Source organism: Pyrus communis, chromosome 5, assembly GCF_963583255.1.
Source record: "Pyrus communis chromosome 5, drPyrComm1.1, whole genome shotgun sequence".
Classification (NCBI taxonomy): domain Eukaryota; kingdom Viridiplantae; phylum Streptophyta; class Magnoliopsida; order Rosales; family Rosaceae; genus Pyrus; species Pyrus communis.
In genome coordinates, this window is record NC_084807.1 from 1,706,320 (window position 1) to 1,723,600 (window position 17,281).

A 17,281-nucleotide genomic window follows, 5' to 3' on the forward strand; every position below is an offset into this window, starting at 1 on the left:
TGTTGATTAACGTACTTATTTTTTATTGTTGACACATCATTTAGTTTGCAAATTTAGTTTAAAAATTTAGTCTATATAACATTATCCTTAGATTATACATATTTTATCGAGGAGATTTGAATATGGACCTTTTCAAATGACTAAAATAATACATAGAAAATTAAATTTGATACAATATATCGGTCATGCATATGACTATAAAATATGAAAACATGTATGAAATAATTGTGAACAGACGTATTTTAATTAATACTTGAGAACTTCTTTGTCACGCCCACATTGCTACAAAATCTTGGCTTCGCCTTCCATGCTAATTAATTTTGGTTAGCTAGCTAATTAGTTTTGAGCTAATTAGTCGGTAATTTATTGATAATATCTCCCCTCGAGATTTTGTGCAAAACATACTCTTAATACACAAACATTCCCGCCATTGTCGGCTTCCTTTTGAACGTTTCTATAACACCAAATAAAACTCTATCTCTCTCGCTACGAACTAATTCACAGATCCAAACGAACTCAGTCACACAGAACGAGTCGGTCAGAGTGGTCATCGTCGTCGTATTCAGAAGAAGAGAGAGAGAAATCATGAGAGAGAAAATGGAGGAGTACTTGCGGACGCACTTCGACGTCGAACCCAAACGGCCGTCCGAGGAGGCCCTGAAGCGGTGGCGATCCGCGGTTTCCATTGTCAAGAATCCTACCCGAAGGTTCCGCATGGTCGCTGATCTCGCCAAGCGCGCCGAGGACGAGCGGAAGCGCAAGAACCTCCAGGTTCCTTTCAATATCTGGATCATCGTCGTTCCTATATATAATTTCTTCAACTAATTATTTCGATTCTCGCCTTTGTGTTTGTCACATTCAAACTACTCGATGGCTCGTTACTTTAATTGCATGTCACGTTCTGTTTTGGCTTCAAAAATTTATGGCGAAGTCAGAGGAATAGATGAGATGCATGTGTTAATTCTCTATTGTTTGTGTTTGTGTTATTGTTTGGAGCCTAAGATTTTCTTGGAAACCGAACAGGCCTTTGCGAGTCTTGGATAATTATACTTGTGAGGGAGAAGTGACTTGTAGTAGATGTGTTGTTTGTTATAATATTTGTATGATCCTTGGCTTCGAAATGCCTTTGATGATGAACATATCATCAAGTAATCAACTAATTAATAATGATGTGCATAATATTGAGTTGGATGATTGCTCCACAAACTGTCTTTTATTTTGTTTTTCTTTTGGGTGCTAAAATCCAATGCACAATATGCCATTGCATTGTGCTTTGAGCATTAATTCTTACTGCGCATCTGAATTGTGCTGATGTGCATAAATATAGATAAGTAGTGTATTGACGACATACATTCAAGGTTCTAAAAGACACTAACCAACTAGTCGGGCGGCTGGTTGGGGTCTAACACATAAGCGGCTAGGCGGGGGCCTAGGCAGATTAGGGGGATAAATAAATTTATTATATTGTATAAATAAGTGCCTATTTATATTATAAAAAAAACACATTTATGTGTTTTTTTTAACTAACGATATTATCTACACTAAGGAGGAGGGGGTGTGCTTAGCCTCACAATGGGCTACCGATAATGTATTGGCATACATTATTTGCAAAATAAATGACGCATAGATTATAAAGTATTATAACATATTGAAAACATAGGGAACAAGTACATAATGAGTTTTCATCCAAGTATTCAAGAAGTCTCTTACATTTTATTGACAAAACAAAATGCAAAAAGAAAGTTATTGATTTTCTGTCCAAGTGAGAGTCACAACCTAAGCGGGTACCTAACCAGGTCTAGGCAGACTTTCTTAATTTTTAAACGTCTAAGGACTAATCAGGGCAGTCCTAAGCGATAATTTTTAGAACAGTGCACCATTATGTTAATAGAATAATAATTTTACCATAACGATACATTAGTTAGGGAAAGAGATCCTCTCCGGATCTCTACCTCCAAAGCCACCAAATCAAGTGATCCGGACTCTTAAAATTTGATTCAACGGCAAAAAATTATTATAACTTTCAAAAGTTTTTACTAAACCGTTGGATCAAATTTCAAAGGCCCGGATAACTTAATTTGATGGTTTTGAAGGATGGTTTGGGAGGAAAGAGATCTTCTTCGGATCTCTTTCCATTAGTTAGAATACCTTGTCAATGCACTATTTACACAAATCATGCACATATCCATGTGCGCGGGTGAGCAAACCTCATTCTTTGAGAGGTGGCAGGGGTCAAAATCCACGAGTCCATTAGGTGGTGGTGGTGTTATTCAGAAGTCCATTAGGCGGCAACTGACACGAGAAAATTTTTAGCGTGCCGGTAAAATAATATAATTAATTTAAATTTTTTTTTAAAAAAAAATTCAATTAATTGTATTAGAATACTTAATGTAGCTAATTATATTTTCGGCACACAAAAAAAATTGTCCACTGACACTGGGTTTAGGCAGCCACAAAAGCTGCAAAGTCCGTATCGTTCAAGAAATCGTCTCATTTTATTTTTTTGGCTTTACAAGGGTGGGACCCACAAGAATTAATGTTTTTATTTCTTTTTTCTTTTTTTCCTCTAAAGGTAAGAATTTTATTAAAATCAAACGAAAATGCTTATATCAGAAGTTAAAGTATTAAACAACCATTGTGGCTCAAAATCATCCAAAAAATGAAACCCCCTTCCAGTGCAAAAACAAAGCCACTAGATGTGCTGCCTTATTACAAATTCGAGGAGCGAAGATAAATTCCACTAATCTCAATCGTTAAGCTCTTAATTTAACTTAAACATTTGTGCTTATATATTTTATTCTTACTCTGAAAGAAAAAGATAAAATTCAAATGGAAACGTTTATATCTAAAGTCAACGTATTAAACAACCATTGTGGCTCAAGACCATCCAAAAAATGAAACCCCCTTCTTGAGCAACAAACGAAGCCACTAAATGTGCTGCATTGTTACAAATTCGAGAAACGAAGATAAATTCTACTGATCTCAATCGTTAAGCTCTTAGTTTAACTTTAACATTTGTGCTTATTTTTTTTCTTCTTACTCTGAAAGAACAAGACGTGTCTTAACTTTTCCCTAGGTAGAGTTGGTACAGTTTGATGAGTTTATTTCAGCAGTTATGTTTTTATCTTCATAAACTTTATTATTTTCTAAAGGTCTTCACTTCAGGGTGTTGAATCTCTTTATTACTGTGCATTAAACTTATTTATTGAATAGTAGCTATGGTTTTTTATGCTCATGGGGGTTACTAATGTCAGCTTAATTAAACAATTAAACCATCGAAGAAATATTTTTTCACTCTCTATGAAAGTGATTGTCTCAAGTACACGAAAGTGATAGACAATCTGTGTGGCTTCGAGAAATAACAGTCATCTGTACAGACTCTCGGGCTAAGTTCTTTCTGTGCTTTTGTCTTGTGCTGTTTAGCCCCGTTGTTTCGCCAAAAAAAAGTATATGAAAGTGGTACAAATAGAAGAGGGTTTGATGCAGTTGAATATACCAATGACAATGAAATAATTCAATTGAGGCCTAAGGCCTAGGGAGAAATTGGGAGGAAGAGGCTCAAATTCCCATAATGTGTATTGAGGTAAAAATCCAACTACTGATGCCATGAAGCTGCACATTGTTAGATGTTCAGAAAATTGCGTTTCTTGGTGTCTATTTCGTTGATTTTATGTTACCTCCATTTGAAAGTGTCGCGCCTTCATAGTGTGACAGAAAATGAATGAAAATCAAAGGAATGAAGGTTTCATGTTGATAAAGTCGGGATTTTCATTTGATAAGGACAAAATTTATATGCTTGTGTGAGGATGGCGTGCACTGTCAGCACATCAGACTAGTGTTTCAATCGAACTATACTTCAATGGCAGGAAATTTAGGCTTGTCAATGTTAAATAGATATATAATATATGATTATATCCGCATCAAGATTGTTATGCATCAGGTTTGATGGCATTTGTCATCTGCTAAGCATGAAAAGCGTGTTCATTTAACTCTGAATACTGGTTTTAATTATTTTCTTAATCTACCATTTTCGCTATGCTTCTGTTGATTCTTGTCAGGAAAAGATACGTGTAGCTCTTTACGTACAAAAAGCGGCATTGCAATTCATCGATGGTATTATATCCTTCTTATATAGTAACATCTCCTTCATTCAAACTTCTGATTCCTTTCTAAGTCAATGTATAATTTTTTGTACAATTCAGCTGGCAATCGTGGGGGATATAATCTTTCCAAAGAAGTAAAAGATGCTGGTTTTGGCATTGATCCTGAAGAAATTGCATCCTTTGCTCGATCTCATGATACGAAGGGTTTGGAAGGACACGGAGGAGTATCAGGATTAGCAGGAGAGGTTTCTGTATCGCTGAAAGATGGTGTTGTTTCAAGCAAGATACCTATTAGGCAGAATATATTTGGCCTAAACCAATATGCAGAGAAACCTTCTAAAGGTTTCTTGATATTTCTCTGGGAAGCCTTACAAGATTTAACTTTAATTATCCTCATGGTTGCTGCTGCGGTCTCTATAGGTGTTGGAATTGCAACCGAAGGAATGCCGAAAGGTATGTATGATGGCTTGGGAATAATAGTTAGCATATTGTTAGTAGTGTTGGTGACTGCAATTAGCGACTACAAGCAGTCACTGCAATTTAAAGAACTGGACAAGGAGAAGAAAAACATAATGGTTCAGGTGACTAGAGATGGACGTAGACAGAAGGTCTCTATCTACGATTTGGTGGTTGGAGAAATTGTTCATCTTTCCATCGGTGATCAAGTTCCAGCTGATGGTATTTTCATATCAGGCCACAGCTTACAAGTCGACGAATCAAGCTTGTCAGGCGAGAGTGAGCCAGTGGACATAAATCAAGATAGACCTTTTCTTCTTGCAGGAACCAAAGTGCAAGATGGTTCTGGTAAAATGCTAGTGACATCAGTTGGTATGAGGACCGAATGGGGACGACTAATGGTTACTCTGAGTGAAGGGGGAGACAATGAGACACCACTGCAGGTGAAACTTAATGGAGTTGCAACCATTATCGGAAAAATTGGTTTGGCTTTTGCGGTGCTGACATTTATAGTTCTGATTTCAAGGTTTTTAGTAAACAAGGCGGTTCACCATCACATGAAAGACTGGTCTTCCAAAGATGCACAAAAGCTTTTGAATTACTTTTCGACTGCCGTCATTATAATTGTTGTTGCAGTCCCAGAAGGGCTACCTTTGGCAGTGACGTTAAGTCTTGCCTTTGCAATGAAAAAACTCATGTCGGATAAAGCACTTGTGAGGCATCTCTCTGCATGTGAGACAATGGGTTCTGCTACTTGTATTTGCACAGATAAAACAGGAACCTTGACAACAAATCATATGGTTGTAAACAAGATATGGGTCTGTAACGAAACCAAGACCATAACGAGTAATGAGAACAATGATGAGTTGAAATCGGCTTCTGAAGGAGTACATAACCTCCTTTTACAGTCCATCTTTCTGAATACAAGCGCGGAGGTAGTCAAGGGGGAAGATGGAAATAATAGCATTATAGGGACTCCAACAGAGACGGCGATAATTGAATTTGGAATGCTTCTGGGAGGTGATTTTAAATCTTACAGTGAGGATTATAAGATACTTACGGTTGAACCATTCAATTCAGTCAGGAAAAAGATGTCGGTGCTAGCGGCTCTACCCGATGGAGGAAAGAAACGAGCTTTCTGCAAAGGAGCATCAGAAATAATCTTAGAAATGTGTGATAATGTTGTTGGCACTGATGGTGAAGCTGTGCCTCTATCGGACGAGCAAAGAACGAATATCTCAGATATCATAAATGGTTTTGCTTGTGAAGCTTTAAGAACACTATGCTTAGCTTTCAAGAATATAGATGATTCCTCTAGTGAAAACAGTATTCCTGACGATAAGTATACGTTAATAGCTGTTGTTGGAATCAAGGATCCTGTGCGTCCAGGGGTGAGGGAAGCCGTGAAGACTTGTTTAGATGCTGGGATTACTGTAAGGATGGTCACCGGTGACAATATTAATACGGCTAAAGCCATAGCTACGGAGTGTGGTATTTTGACAGAAGGTGGTTTGGCTATAGAAGGGCCAGATTTCCGAAACAAGAGCTCACAGGAGATGGCGGAAATAATTCCGAAACTGCAGGTTTTAGTTTTTCTATTGCTTTAGTAACTTCTTAACATCAAATTCACATTTGTAACAATGGGAAGTAGTTTCCAGATGAATTTTCTGTCAGGAAATTGGTGAAAATTTCTCTGTGCAGGTAATGGCTCGATCCTTGCCTTTGGACAAGCACACCTTGGTGAAACAGTTGAGGAATGAGCTTAGAGAAGTTGTGGCAGTAACTGGTGATGGGACAAATGACGCTCCTGCGCTGCACGAGGCAGACATCGGACTTGCCATGGGTATTGCGGGAACGGAGGTTTGTTACAAACATCATCCTACACAATTTTGTTTCTTCTTAAATGCTAATAATCGGCTAAACATCTGCCGGTCCACAGGTTGCGAAAGAGAATGCCGATGTTATCATAATGGATGACAACTTCACAAGCATAGTGAACGTTGCAAGATGGGGTCGGGCGGTTTACATCAACATTCAAAAGTTTGTACAGTTCCAACTAACAGTTAACATCGCAGCTCTGATGCTCAATTTCGTTTCAGCATGCGTCTCAGGTTTGTTCATCTGCGGAACTACTTCAAAACCTTTCAACATACATATTTATCAAAAGCATTGCAGGCGCTAATGATCGTGCGAAATAACTTTCAGGATCTGCGCCTCTCACGGCTGTCCAGATGCTTTGGGTGAACTTGATCATGGATACTCTCGGTGCTTTGGCGCTGGCTACGGAGCCACCAAACGAGGGCCTAATGAAAAGACCACCGGTCGGAAGGAACGTCAAGTTCATAACCGGGATCATGTGGAGGAACATTGTTGGTCAGAGTATCTACCAAATTGCTGTCCTTCTGGTTCTCAAGTTTTGTGGAATCCGGCTTTTGAAGCTAACTGGTTCCGACGCAAATTCCGTTCTCAATACCGTCATATTCAACTCTTTTGTGTTTTGCCAGGTACTACTGTTATTCGTTACATGAATTTTCGTGTTTACAAATACATTGTATCATTTTTGTTCTTATCTGTTTAATTCATGATTGTTTCAGCTATTAAAATAATTATCAAATTATTTTCAGAAACATAGTATCAGATTTTCACAAGTTTTTTTTATGAGTATTTCACCAATTTCCCCAACAACTTGTTGTACCTTACCGTCGATTTTCCTTCTGAACATTTGTTTTGATCACTGTCATGCCTAGGAATGGATTAAATTTTATTTGTTATTTTTCCTTTCTCGAATGTGTCATCTCTATAAAATGTGGGTGACGTCAAACGTGGTGGGTAAGTTGGTCATTTAAAATAGATTACGGGCTTTTTTTTTTAATCTGATATTTTATTTTCTTCGTTCAAAGGTGATATAATTTTGCATGTATTGCAGGCATTCAACGAGATAAACAGCCGTGATATGGAGAAGATCAATGTGTTCAGTGGCATGTTCAGCAGTTACACCTTCATGATGGTGATGATCTCCACCGTTGTTTTCCAGATCATCATCGTTGAATTCTTGGGCAAGTTTGCACAAACCGTGCCACTGAGCTGGGAGTTGTGGTTAACAAGCGTCTTGATCGGCGCTGTAAGTTTGCTCGTTGCTGTCGTCCTCAAGTTCATTCCTGTTTCTGTCAGGAAACAAGAAGCTCCTCGGGATCACGAGGATGTCTACGAACCTCTCCTCAGTGGCCCTGACAACGCATGAAAGATCGAAACAGCTTGTTCGTGAAAGATTTTTGTGCCAGAATTTTGGAGGAATCTCTTCGTTTTTTCGTTGCATGTTTGCTCAACATTTTTCGACACCATTTCTCGTCATTTTTGGTTGTACATTTCAGATAGAAATCGGTCTTCTTTTCGCCATTTCGGTGGTATTTATTCAAATTCAATTTATACGCGCTTGATCTGGTAACTGTAGTTTTTGGGGCAGGAAAAGCCAGGAGGATTAATATTTACTTGCAGGCTGAGTTTTATACGGTTTGCTTTCATCTTTCAACTGTTAACCTCTTTGCTGTTGAGTTGTTAACTACATTTTAAGACACCGCAAGGGTGAAGACTTGACTCGTGTCCTAAGGGACTAGGCGAGCCAGTACGCACCAAGACCCGGGCTGCGGCCGCCAAAGCAACCTGCCTCTTTCCTCCCGCTCAGTTGAATTGAAAGGAGCTAGGCCCCTGACAGAATCAAAAGCTTTAGAGAAAGCAGCGGAGATGCTTGCTTGGGTTCGGCTGTCACAGTGGAGTTGATTGGCGGGGCTTCGCTGGTTGGCGGTCAAATTGAATGCGTGAGCTTCGGTGGTATATGCAGTAGAGATGGCGGTGAGTGTGCGTGCTGTGCCGAGTTGGGTCAACTGCAAATTTCCTAGGTAAGTAAGATTGGGTTGCAGTGAGGGTAATGAGCGAGATGAACGTTCGAGGCTAAATATAACGCTAGTTTTGACTATCAAAGGAAAAAAAGAAGGTGCGCTGAGATAGCAAATAATTACAAAGCAACAAGTAAACTTCAGACACCACCCATTCCTCTAGCAAGAATTTCCATTCGACGTCGATGATAGTATTGTTGAAGCTGATGAGGCATTATACTTATATCCATCAACATTATTCTCTCCTCTTTGTCCTCACGGTCGAGTCGAAGCCTCTCTTTATCCATCCCAAGCCTCTCCTTATCCATCTCAAGCCTCTCCCTAAGCATCTCTAATTTCTCTAACCGATATTGCCTTTTCTCTTCATTAACTTGGTCTCTCCATTTCTCCATCATGTGTAGGATATCCACGGCTTGCTTATTTGCATCGTCATTCTTTTGGTTTTCTTCAATCTTTGGTTTCTCAACCAGCCTTACTGGCGGTCTCTCCATGCTCCCAAAATCAGTATCCAGGACGTCCCTCATTGTCGTTGGTCTCTCCATGTTCCCAGAATCAGTATTTGGGATGCCCTTCTTTAATGGTGGTCTCTCCATGTTCCCAACATCAGTAATTGAGGCATCCATGTTCTCCAAGTCAGTGTTTTGGACGTCTGTCCTTATTGGTGGTCTCTCCATGCTCCCAAAATCAGAATTCAGGATATCCTTCCTCATGGGTGGTCTCTTCGTATTCCCAAAATCAGTAACTAGGACGTCCATATCCCCAATACCAATGTTTGGGATGTCCATCCTTTTCGGTGGTGTCTCCCTATTCCAAACATCACTATTCAGGGCATCATTCCCAATAGGTAGTCTCTCCCTGTTCCCAGAATTAGCATCTGGGGCATCCTTCCTTATTTGCAGTCTCTCCTTTTTCCCAAATTCAGTATTTGGGACATTCTTCCTCTCTGTGTTCCCAGATTCAGTATTTGGGACGTCGTCCTCTACAAGACCTATCAAACTCTCTGAAGTAGAAGGAGAAGAGAATTCAGGAGCGAGACTTGTACCTTTTCCTCTATTTGTTGGTTTTTTCCTGGGCTTCCACATATCATCCAACCACTTTGGCGCATCCTTCAACAGCTTCCAACAATGATCGAAAGGAAATTTTTTCTTTTCCAATTTTTCGTACAACTGTTTCGCATAAAAATACTGCCCAAAGAAGAAAAAAAAAAAGGTCATTACTAAATGTACCAAACTATGATTACCATAAATAACATTGAGAATAAGAAGATTACCTTATCTTGCCCATTCACGTCGTATTTGTGCTTCTCTTCCACTTGAGTAACATACTCACAAAACTTCTTGGTTGCTTGTTGAATAGTTGACCACCGTTGTAGTAGTGACTTCTCCTCTCGATCACTTGCAAATGTTTTGTAGCTGTGAAAATAATCCGTCACTCGCCCCCAATAAGTAATCTTCGATTGACCTTTTATGTGCACGACATCCATGCTGGTTGCAAGCCATCCCTGTGTGAGAAGAACATCTTCTTGCCAAGAGAAGCTCAGGCCTCGTAGTTTTCTTTCGATGGTATCAAGTAATTTTGAGTATTAATCAATATTTTGGGGTGAAGAACTGAGGATTCATGTGAAGATGAATAAAAACAGTAACAAGAAGAAAAGAGTATTGGGAATTACAGCACTGCAGTCATAAAATGTGTACAAAAATGTCATTTTCATACAATTATAGGTAAATTGAACTTAAACTAATGAACAAGAAGCAATTTCTTCTAGTTAAAAGGAATGAAGAAACCGTTTCCTAATCTAATTTCCACACAGAAAATTTGTTGCCCAAAAAGTCTAGGGGACATTTCTTTTCGGGTTTGTTACCTACTATCCAACTCCGTTCAGAGATGATTTTCTACCAATAAGAGTGATGATATCACCAGCCATACCATGAATACTCCAATACCACCTTTCAAGAAGGGTTTGCTTTTTCTATGAGCAACAATCCAAGGGTAAGCCATTTGATCAGACCAAAGGAAACAATTTCTTCATCAGATCAAGGGAAATAGACCACCAAATTGGACAAGACATTGAACATGCTTTAAATTTTGAGTCATAGTTCCAGAAACACACAAGCTACAACTCCAGTGCCTCACGGCCAACCATGCCTCATAAATGCAAAAAAAAAAAAAAGGAAAAGAAAAAAAAAAAAAAAAAAAACATCAGAAGCAGAAAATTCTACTTTTGGATATCTTTCAAAATGTAATTGTCATTGACTCATTGATCCAGAACTAATTAACTGTTGTGACACAACTTAGGCAAGCTAAAACTAAAATACAATAAAAGGGTCCTCCAACATTCTTTACATTGTACACAGCAAAAATCCTCAGTAGTTGATGTGATTCTGAAAGACATTATCCTGACTCTCATTCCAAAACAACAAAAAGAAACCACATAATCTAAGACTCCTACTACGTCATCACCCCTTTAGATATCGTCTACTTTGGTGAATGGTCAGCTTGCTTTTTGACAAATAGCTTTCCTACATCTTCTGTAACAATGTTGCTCCTGGACCCAAAAAAGAGAAAAAAAACGATGATGAGAACGAAAACTCTGACGTATAACAAAGTTGGCATATTTAATGTTGCTCAACAGATACAATACGCCAAGTTCAGGGATTGCCACCATCAGGAAGAAAAAGGACCAACAGTTTTAGAATTCTAACCAATTTCCAAACTTCACCAAACACAAGAAGATTGTATTTAATCTATACCTACAAATTCTTTCACATAGCCATCGTTTTAGCAAGATTTATGCACAGTGACCTTGAAATACACAAACCTGGCCCTTTACAGTTGAAGACAGACTTAACAAATATTTTCCTAGGAGTATCCCATGAAGAACGTATCCAGTCACAGAATCAAATATGGCGCAGTAGTAAGCAACCCAAATACATCTTTTCATGTAAAAGCAAAGGCAAAAGGATGAACCAATACAAGTACTGCAGAACCCTAAGAATATAGAGTAGTGGAGCAGGATTCTTATTACAGACCAACTTAAAATGAGTACACTCAACTAAGTCATCATGACTGTTAAGTGTTAAGCCACTACTGCACACTCCATGTCTGCAATTTTTACCCAATTAAAAGGAGTCCATTTCATTAAAACTCTTAAGTTATACAGCATATGGCTCTCTCATGTAAATATTACAAGTAACTGCAGATAATATGGAAGAGTTTTTGAACTTACGAGGAATAAATTTTTCTAATTTAAACTTTAAAGTACAACTTCACACTCTATTCACTCGTTGTAATCGTATAATTTATTCACCAAAACTCATTGCTAACACAAATCTACAAACTTTTTTTCCCTTTCAATACGTCATGGCATGATCTCTATGTGACCCGAGTTTAGTTGGGATTCTAAAAACAACATAGCAAGTTAGCATTTAAATCCCAAATCATGACTACATGAATTCTGAAGTTGTGATTACTCACAATAAGCAACTTAAGATGCAATATTCAAGAAATTAAAGCTCATATTGCAAGTTATGAAAGCATACAAAAGAGTATGTGTGTATAGCTAAACAGTTAAACAATAGCAGAATTTAAATTCCAGATATTGAAACTGACCTTCCACTAAGCTGAGGCGGAACCAGCAGATCACCAACTGTATCTGGAACATTCTTGGAATGAGGCAAACTACCTCTAGGAACTTTACTGCGGGGAACAGAGGAAGCAAATGCATTCGACTCTCTCTTGCGCGATGAACTCTCAGCCATTGCAGCTGCAACACGAGAAGAGTGGTCGTCGTCACTCACCATATTGGATGAGAAAACAGGAGAATTCAAGAGCAGCGAAGCATCAGGAAGTTGCCGGATTGAAGGAGCTGATGAACGGGCAGAACCTTCAGGCTGCTGGTGTGATGAAACAACTGATCTATTACACAGAAAAAAAAAATATCAAATTAAAATTCAACTCGAGGAAGGAGAAGCTTATATAAAACATTGTGACTATTTTCCGAGCTGTAAAAATTTAGGACTGCTAAGAAAAACCCTCTTTTACTACAACACTATGCAACACCATTCTGTCAACCAATATAGAAACCCGAGAAAAATTTAAAATAATAAAATAAAAGACCAAAAACATGGAATTCTCTTTTACACTGTGCCTATCTCTAAGTTTTAATTTTCCGGCAGACCGGGAGCTAGCCAAGTTGACTATAGCAGTGTGGAATATCATTTAGATGAATTTAGTGTAGAATATCGTTTCTAAAAAGGAAAAGTTGGATTTTCCTAAAGAGGGGATATAACCCTCATTGTAATTAAGATAATTACAATATGCTTCTTCCCATAATCCTTGAATTTTCCTTTCTTATTTACAACTCAAATACGCAAAAATAACAGCATCCCAACACATATAAATAAATAAAATCATAACAAAATAGTGATGAATTCGAAAGAAGTAAAAGATTTCAAATTTAACAAATAAATTGAAGAAATTACTGGGTGTGAGGACGAGTCGGAAGACGCGGATTGTCCCTGGGAACTTCTTGTTGTGGCTCGTTTTCCTTGTTTTCCCTAACCTCCTCTTCCTCCGGTACGTCGTCGTCTGAAGATGGGTAGTCCACCAACGACATCTTTCGGCTTTTCTCTTTCACTCTTTCACTCTATGCCCCTCTTCCGTCTCCGCTGTTATTTTAGAGCAACTCGAGTATCGGAGCTTATGCACTATTTAATCCACTTAATGAATAATAATTGCTTTTAATAAACAGTAATAATCTTGGTAATAGTATTTGCATCTTCACCGTTACACTTCAATAACCTTGACAATAGGCAATAAAATATTAGTATTTTTTTAATTTATAAATTAATGCAAAATAATTTTAATTGTAATATCGGATAAGATTTTTAATCGTTCTCGTTGCGCAACGTGTCATTATCCGAAGTATTATTAAATAATACAAAATATTTTATTTGTAATTTCGGATAAGATTTTTAATCGTTGTCGTTGCGCCATTTGTAATAAAATCCGAAAAGATAATTATTGAGGATGAATTTTTGATAAATTTTTTAATCGTACTCGTTATGCAACATGTCATTATCCGAAAATACAATTATTGGGGATGAATTTCTGATAAGATTATTAACCAATTACGTCGCGCCACATATCATAATCTGTTCATAATATTTGAGGATAGATTTCCATCAGATTTTTAACGAATTACGGCATGCCACGTGTCATAATCTGTTCACAATCTTTAAGGATAGATTTCCATCAGAATTTTAACGAATGACGGCATGCCACGTGGCATTATGTACAACCTAATCCTTTCTGAATCCTCCATATAATCCACCATCCATCCTCACAAATTTCACACAAATTTTCTCAAGATCTCTATCATTATTCATAGTTTCTGCTTCATTCTTCACAAAAATCTGTATCATTATTCATAGTTTCTGCTTCTTTCTTACCAAATTAATTTGAATAAATATTCAATAAATTGGAAACAACATAAATAATACAAACAATAAATAATAAATTACAACCCTAAGTGATTGGAAAATTATGGGCTCCGATTACAAAAACTACTCTATTCATCATCACTTAACCAATTTGTGGTGCTAGAATGATCTTCTCTTGTGGTGCTAGGACCATCTTGGCTTGCTATCGCTTCTCTTGCACGCCTCCTTCGCACCACGTCCGCTTTCTCTAACTTCCAAAAAAATTTAGAATTTTGAGATTTTCTTTCTAAAGGCGTGTTCATAATCTCACGATCTCGTTGAGCTCGTCTTTCTTCTCTAACATGTTCCATTTCTTACCTAAGTAACTCTCTTTCTCTCTCATTAGCCTGAAATTCTCTCTCAATAGCTGCAGCTTTTGCGTCTTCTCTAGCCTTATCAGCCTCATATTTCGCCAGTTCCCTCGCCAAAGTCAATTCACCTTGGCGAGTAAGTTCTTCCATGAACTTTGCATAATCATTCTTGGAAACACTCCCTTTTCTCTTTGAAGCCTTCTTACCTTGAGGCCTAATTGGATAACGGGTCGAACCCGACGCTTGTTCAGGGAGGGGCGTTTCGGGCACTTCTTCTGCATCATCTTCATGAATATGCGAGACATGATCAGGTGTAGAGTGTAGAGGGGTGCTGTTCATGTGCACTTTTGGACCGATTGACACAACTCTAAATTTAGGACAATCTTTGACAATATTCCAACATTCCCACCGGTTGAATGATTTATTTTTGCTTTTGGTTTTGGCAGCGTACCAAGCTTGTGCTTGAAGTTCCTACACAATGCGGGAGAAAAAATTATTATAATGAAAATAAGTAACAAATAAATAATACGAATAACATAATTATAATGTAAGTAGGTAACAACTAAATAATACAAACAAATAATTATAATGTAAATTTGGGTATCAAATAAATAATATATTGTTACCTGATCCGAGTAATTTTCCCCACTTCGAATATTACTACTAGCTTGTGCCAAGGCGTCTCTCCACGTACTAAACGATTGGCTAAACAATTTCTAACGACTGGAGATCGATTCTTTGGTTCTTTTCCCATCAATTTTCTCAAGATAATTGGTATGAATAAGACTCCACATTTCTCGCAACTGCATCTCATTACCCGTAAGCGAACTATGAGTAACTTCAACCCAGCTAGTACACAACGCATCATCTTCAAGAAGCGACCAATTCGTACCTGCACCAGTGGTCATTTTGTTGAAAAAAAATGGATTGAAACTTTAAGATAGAGAAATGAATGTGATTGAAAGTAGTTGAGAAAATATGAAATTGTTGTGTAAGGTAGATGATAATGAAAATGTATTTATAGAAAAGTAAAAACAATTTTTTTTAAAAAAAATTCAGATTTTTTTTTTTTTTTTTTTAATTTTTTACAATTTTTATTCAATTAATTAATCTCTACCATTGGATATAAAAAATTTTGAATTCCAACACTCCAGATTGTGCCACATGCCATAACGGTAACTTTTCTTAATTTTAAAACTATTTTTTATTTATTTTTTATTTATTTATAAAGCATATTAATATCCACCGTTGATCTCAGATCGAACGGTGGATATTAAATAAGACTTTTTTTTTTACTGTTGAGATCGAACGGTCCAAATTAAATATCCATTGAAATCGAACGGACCGTGGGAAGCCACGTGGCTTCCCAACGGTAATTGAAAAAGTAAATTTTTTTCTTCTGATTTTGTGTTGGCGACGCGCCCCCACGCGCGAGTGGGGTGCACGCGCCTGACACAAAAAAAAAAAATAAATAAATAAATAATACCTGACGCCAGACTAACGTCAGCGTTGGTGTCACAAGGCCTCAGGCTCTTGGGCTGACAATTCTCCACGGGCTCGGAGCTCGGGCCTCCACCTTCACTCGGGCCTCCACCTTCACTCGGGCTTGCCCACGCTGGAGCCGGTCCACAGGGCCTTGGGCCCCTGTTCTCTCCTTCGTCCCCGGAGCAACTGCCCACGCTGGGCTTGCTCTTAGTGGCCTGCTCGACAATGAAAACGCTGCTCCTTCTGCAATATTCTTTTTTTTTTCTTTCTTTTTCTTTACTACTTTTTGGCATAAATTTGGATATTATATTTAACAAGAAAATTGTAGCAATGTTTCATCTTTGATCATTAGTCCCTTAACTTATCAAAACGTGTAATTATGATTTTTTCGTCAAATCCGTTAAAACTTCCATCAAAATGAGTCACGTGCTATGCAAGTGAGATTGAATCAAGGGGCAAATATAGAAAACCAAATGAAAAAAATTGTAGCAATGGTCATTCCAACATGAGTCATTTTGTTGGAATTCTGATGGAATTGATGAAAATGACCATAGCAACACATTTTGATGAGTTAAGGGACCAATGATCATGAATTTTTAGTTAAAGAACCATTACTCCAATTGGGTTAAAGTCATAAGGACCATTTGCTACAATTTTATGTATATTTAATTATCTCATATTTGAACGATACTTTAATTTTTCTTTCACTAAAAGTATCACTTAGTGATCAGAATAATCAAACGGTTTAATTTTATAATATGTACCATTGAGTAAGACGTAACATTGTAGCCAGACCTCGATACTATAATCTAATTTAAAGTTTTAAATTACAAGGAGAAAGGTGATAAATGAGGGAGTCGAATTGAATATCGATGTGTTTAAATTTGGTTTGTTTATCAAATTGGAGCTAGACTTGGCTTGCTCTTATATGAGTTGAGCGCTAGCGAGCTTAATATGTTCAAGCTTGATACCGAGCTCAAACTACTTCAAGCTATTTTTTATTGTAAGTTGGTTCGAATGTGTAAAAAAAATTTGTTACATGGCAGTACATGCCAAGAATAGAATTATAAAACATAAAAAGTTCAATCCAGAACTTTAAAACACGCTACCTTAAGGGAAGAAGCATAATCCTTTCGAAGTAGACATTATTTTTTAAAGTTTAGGGTTCTTTGGGCACCAATTTGTACTGTTAGTTGAGTTAGTTTGACTTCGGCCTCTAAATACGTATTACGCAAATAAAAATAATATGATTACACCACGTTTAATCAAGATTGGATGCCATTTTTTCATATATTTTATTACGTATCAAGCGTGAAGGATTGAGCCGAGCTCAAACCTTACTTCGAGCTCTTTCGAAAAAAATTTCGAGCTACTCACAAGCTTTACAAACCAAACATACTAATGTTCAAGGTTGGCTTGTCATAAAATCAAGCCAATCTAGGTTGATTTTTTTTTACGGGCCGAACTCATGCGAGCTCGAACTGTTTCGAACCGATTTACAGCCCTAACAGAGAGCCAGAGAGGGGTACTGAATTTGGATGCAAAAACAAACA

The 17,281-nt window shown here is 37.6% G+C and overlaps 2 protein-coding genes across 2 annotated transcripts; one reads left to right on the forward strand and one right to left on the reverse strand.

The window, feature by feature from the left end:
* The first annotated feature begins 597 nt into the window (after window positions 1-597).
* On the forward strand, window positions 598-7,800 carry LOC137735712 (calcium-transporting ATPase 4, plasma membrane-type-like). The gene is made up of 7 exons (XM_068475156.1): window positions 598-771; window positions 4,059-4,113; window positions 4,203-6,142; window positions 6,261-6,419; window positions 6,499-6,670; window positions 6,765-7,063; window positions 7,486-7,800. Exons 1-7 carry the CDS (start codon window positions 598-600, stop codon window positions 7,798-7,800), a joined length of 3,114 nt encoding a protein of 1,037 aa, XP_068331257.1.
* Window positions 7,801-8,395: 595 nt separating this feature from the next.
* Window positions 8,396-13,125, reverse strand: LOC137735073 (uncharacterized). Its single transcript, XM_068474444.1, has 4 exons — window positions 12,934-13,125; window positions 12,062-12,367; window positions 9,723-10,005; window positions 8,396-9,636 (listed from the first exon to the last, which is right to left on the reverse strand). The coding sequence occupies exons 1-4, from the start codon at window positions 13,065-13,067 to the stop codon at window positions 8,593-8,595; spliced, it is 1,767 nt and encodes a 588-aa protein (XP_068330545.1). The 5' UTR covers window positions 13,068-13,125; the 3' UTR covers window positions 8,396-8,592.
* Window positions 13,126-17,281: the final 4,156 nt, after the last annotated feature.

Bases quoted from the DNA above. Each gene is read 5' to 3' on its own strand.
- LOC137735073 (XM_068474444.1), bottom strand. From the start codon at position 13,067: ATGTCGTTGGTGGACTACCCATCTTCAGACGACGACGTACCGGAGGAA. The intron at 12,368-12,933 runs GTAATTTCTTCA...TCTGTGTAATAG, and splicing joins CCGACTCGTCCTCACACCCA to ATCAGTTGTTTCATCACACC. The intron at 9,637-9,722 runs GTAATCTTCTTA...TTCTTTGGGCAG, and splicing joins ACGTGAATGGGCAAGATAAG to TATTTTTATGCGAAACAGTT.
- LOC137735712 (XM_068475156.1), top strand. From the start codon at position 598: ATGGAGGAGTACTTGCGGACGCACTTCGACGTCGAACCCAAACGGCCG. The intron at 772-4,058 runs GTTCCTTTCAAT...GATTCTTGTCAG, and splicing joins GGAAGCGCAAGAACCTCCAG to GAAAAGATACGTGTAGCTCT. The intron at 6,671-6,764 runs GTTTGTTCATCT...AATAACTTTCAG, and splicing joins CGTTTCAGCATGCGTCTCAG to GATCTGCGCCTCTCACGGCT.